This window comes from Geosmithia morbida (assembly GCF_012550715.1).
Source record: "Geosmithia morbida isolate 1262 chromosome Unknown scaffold_7, whole genome shotgun sequence".
NCBI lineage: Eukaryota > Fungi > Ascomycota > Sordariomycetes > Hypocreales > Bionectriaceae > Geosmithia > Geosmithia morbida.
This window is the reverse complement of record NW_023336194.1, coordinates 414,653-418,715: the sequence shown is the minus strand read 5'-3', so window position 1 is coordinate 418,715 and position 4,063 is coordinate 414,653. Positions and strand designations below refer to the sequence as shown.

The 4,063-nt window shown below is 59.0% G+C and overlaps 1 protein-coding gene across 1 annotated transcript; it reads left to right on the top strand.

Moving 5' to 3' along the window:
• Window positions 1–633: 633 nt before the first annotated feature.
• Window positions 634–3,733, top strand: GMORB2_6970 (beta-glucosidase; the record flags this gene model as incomplete). The annotated part of the gene is made up of 5 exons (XM_035468935.1): window positions 634–904; window positions 1,028–1,283; window positions 1,385–1,607; window positions 1,710–1,804; window positions 1,981–3,733. The coding sequence occupies 5 exons, from the start codon at window positions 634–636 to the stop codon at window positions 3,731–3,733; spliced, it is 2,598 nt and encodes an 865-aa protein (XP_035321315.1).
• Between the last annotated feature and the right edge of the window lie 330 nt (window positions 3,734–4,063).

Sequence of the window (4,063 nt, the reverse complement as noted above, 5' to 3'; positions counted from 1 at the left end):
CCCCCCCCCCACGGCGGCACCAGAAAGGATCACCGATATTATGTACAACAACCCCCCACGAGGAGAGTGCTCGTACTCGGGTCGGGTCGGGTAGTCTCGTGTTTTATCAACGTCAATATTACAACCTATTATTCTGCTTGGGTACCTATCGGTTTGTTTGTTTTTCTTGTTTTTTTCCTCTGTTTCTTGTTTTTGTCTTCTTGCAGCAGCAGCAGCAGCAACGCATCCTTTCATCTGGGCTGAAAATTTGACCATCTAAAGAAAAAAAAAAAAGAAACGAAAAGAAAACACGGTCGGATCGAATTTATAAACTGTCTTCTGTCATACGTTACCTACCGGATTTTTTTGATTTTTTTTTTTACATCTTTCGACTCCCATCATTCTTGGTGTACCAGAAAGAAGAAGTTGGGGTAAGTTGGGCGGAATGGGGGAATTGGGGAATGTAAAGCTGGCTAACGAGATTGGATCTGTTAGGATCTCTTTTTTTTTTCCATCTCTTCACTGTCGAACCCTCGGACTCGGACGATGATGTTGATATAAATCGATAGAGAAGAAAGTGTAGAGGAATCTGAAGTATATTACAGAGTAGATCAAGCAGAGACTCGGCAGAGCAAAAGCTTGACAAGAACAAAAATGCCCTCGAACGATGCACCTGCTGAAAAGCAAGGGCAACCTCACCACGGACCGGCAGGATTCCTGGCAAGCCTGACGACCCGATTCCCCATCCTCAAGACGAAAAGAGGTCTCGCCCTCGTCATCGGCCTACCCGTCCTCATCGTTGCCGGCGGTCTGTGCGGTCTCGTGGCGCTGAACGGACGGAGCTCCGGGGGTAGAGCTCGTGATGGGGATGCCATCACCGACGATGGGTATTTCTATGGGCAGTCGCCTCCTGTTTATCCTTCTCGTCAGTCACAGCCCACTTCCTGACACATGAGCGCGGATATATACGGAGAAGAGGAAGGAGAGAAGGGAGAGAAGGAAGAGAGAGAGAGAGACCCCAGACTGACAGACACACACATATATATAGCCCCGATGAAGGCGGATACCGATGACGACGGCCTGGGCGATGCACTGGGGAGAGCCAAGGAGATGGTGTCCAACATGACGTTGGAGGAAAAAGTCAGCGTCACGACCGGGGGGTCACTTGGAAACGGCTGCCACGGAGCAGTCAGGTCCGTCGACCGGCTCGAGTTCCCCGGCCTATGCCTCTGCGACGCGGGCAACGGGCTCAGAGCGACGGACTTCGTCAGCAGCTATCCCAGCGGCATACACGCCGGTGCCAGGTGAGTGCGCGCGCTATCACAGCATACCGGAGGTGTCCCGGACGAGATGGGTCGACGGAAGAGATGGCATCTGTCGCTCACACACCTTCTCCCCTCGGTAGCTGGAACAGAGACCTTGCGCATAGCAGGGCCAGAGCCATGGGTGCCGAGTTCAGAAAGAAGGGTGTCAATATCCACCTCGGCCCCGTGGCTGGACCTCTGGGTCGGATCGCGCTCGGTGGGAGGAACTGGGAGGGATTCGGGTCCGATCCGTATCTGTCTGGCGTGTTTACGTACGAGAGCGTGATCGGGATGCAGGAGCAGGGCGTCATCGCTACGACGAAGGTAGGGTATCCCCCCACCTCCCCCCCCTACCGTTCCGCATGATGAGAAAGGGAGAGCATCACGAAAGAGGGAGTGACGAGATGACTGACACCCCATCGACAGCACTTCATAGGCAACGAGCAGGAGACGCACCGAAACCCCGTCGATGATGTCGAATCCGTGTCATCCAATATCGACGACAAGACGATGCACGAGCTGTACCTGTGGTATGTCGTCCTGTCCTTGACAGCTTTCTTCTTTTTTTTTTTTCCTTTCTTCTTCTTCTTTTTTTCTTCTTTTCTTTTCCTTTTATTCTTTTTCCTTTTTCCCCTTGGTCATTTTTCATCTTCTACTATTTCATCTTCTTCTCTCGGCTCGTCTGACAGATGACCAGGCCATTCCAGGACGCGGTGAGAGCCGGCAGCGGCGCCATCATGTGCTCTTACCAGCGCATCAACAACTCGTACGGGTGCGCCAACAGCAAGACGCTCAACGGCCTCCTCAAGACGGAGCTCGGGTTCCAGGGCTTCGTCGTGTCGGACTGGGACGCCCAGCATGCGGGGTACCCGACCGCCCTGGCAGGCATGGACCTCGCCATGCCGGACTCGGACGGCTTCTGGGGCGACCGGCTCGTGGAGGCGGTGAGGAACGGGACGGTGCCGGAGTCGCGCGTGGACGACATGGCGCACCGGATCCTGGCGGCGTGGTACCTGCGCGGGCAGGACGGGGACTTTCCGGCCCCGGGGCGCGGGATGCCCGTCAGCCTGGACGACGCGCACGAGGTGGTCGAGGCCAGGGACCCGGACGAGCGCGGGACGCGCTTCCGCGGCGCCGTCGAGGGCCACGTGCTGGTCAAGAACACCAAGGGCACGCTGCCGCTGGGCAGTCCGCGGCAGCTCTCGGTCTTTGGCTACTCGGCCAAGTCGCCGGACGTGTTCGCGCCGGTGCGCGGCGGCGTGGGACCCAAGTACCGGTGGGCGTTCGGCGCGGAGCCTGTGTCGGGCGAGGAGGTGTCGGCCGGGTTCGGGGGCCATCCGTTCGCGCAGCTGTCGGCGACGGGGATGAACGGCACGATGCTGAGCGGCGGGGGATCCGGGTCGACGACGCCGGCGCTGTTCGTCTCCCCCCTCGAGGCGCTCAAGATGCGGGCGGCGCAGAACGGGACGGCGATGCTGTACGACCTGACGTCGGCGGACCCCGTGGTCAGCACGGCGTCGGACGCGTGCATCGTGCTGGGCAACGCGTGGGCGTCGGAGGGCTACGACCGCCCCGCCGCGCGCGACGACTACACGGACGGGCTGGTGCGGCGGGTGGCGGACCGGTGCGGGAGGACGGTGGTGGTGCTGCACAACGCGGGGGCCCGCCTGGTGGACGGCTTCGTCGACCACCCCAACGTGTCGGCCATCATCATGGCCCACCTCCCGGGGGAGGAGACGGGCGCGGCCCTGGTCTCGCTCCTGTACGGCGACGACAACTTCTCGGGAAAGCTGCCGTACACGGTGGGCCGGAACGAGACCGACTACGGCGCCATTCTGGGGCCCAGCCGCGCCGGCGGCGGGGAGGACCGCTACGCCGGCTTCCCGCAGTCGAACTTCTCCGAGGGCGTCTACATCGACCACCACCACTTCCGTCGGGGGGGCATAGAGCCCCGCTACGAGTTCGGCTTCGGCCTCAGCTACACGTCCTTCTCCCAGTCGAACCTGAGCGTCGGCGTGGTCGGATCCGGCAGCGGCGACGGGCCTCCCGCCGAGTGGCCGACGGGGGACGTGGTCCAGGGCGGGCAGCGCGACCTCTGGGACACCATCGCCACCGTCGAGGCCACCGTGACCAACGACGGCGGAGTGCACGGCGGCGAGGTCGTCCAGGTGTACGTGGACAGGCCGGGCGGCGGCGACGACGTCGCCGGGGATGACGGCAGCGGCGAGAGCGGCGGTAACGGCCAGCCGCGCCTACGCGTGCTGCGCGGCTTCTCGAAACACTTCCTCGACCCGGGCGAAAGCCAGCAGGCCCGGTTCAACCTGACGAGACGGGACCTGAGCGTATGGAGCACGGGGGAGCAGAAGTGGCATCTGCAGAGGGGGGAGTATACGGTTCATCTGGGGAACAGCAGCAGCACGTTGCCACTGTCCGAGACGTTTGTCCTGTAACATGATCTGACCCGATTAGGAGGTTTAATGGGGGGGGGGGGGTTAATAATCTGTCTAGCGTACATGGTACATTTCAAGAAATCTCATTCCGAATTTTTCTCTTTTTTTCTTGCTCTGTTCGGTTCTTATGCTTGTGCCTCTCCAAAATCCAGATATATATGTGTGTATATTGTGTATATATATATATACACATCAATGTATCGTACAAGAACGAACCATACCATACCGAAACGAAAGGGAAGGGGGGGGAGAAAAGACGGAGAGATGAATAGAGAATACAAAAACAAAAACAAAAACAAACAAAAAAGACATGAAGAGAGAAAGGGGGGT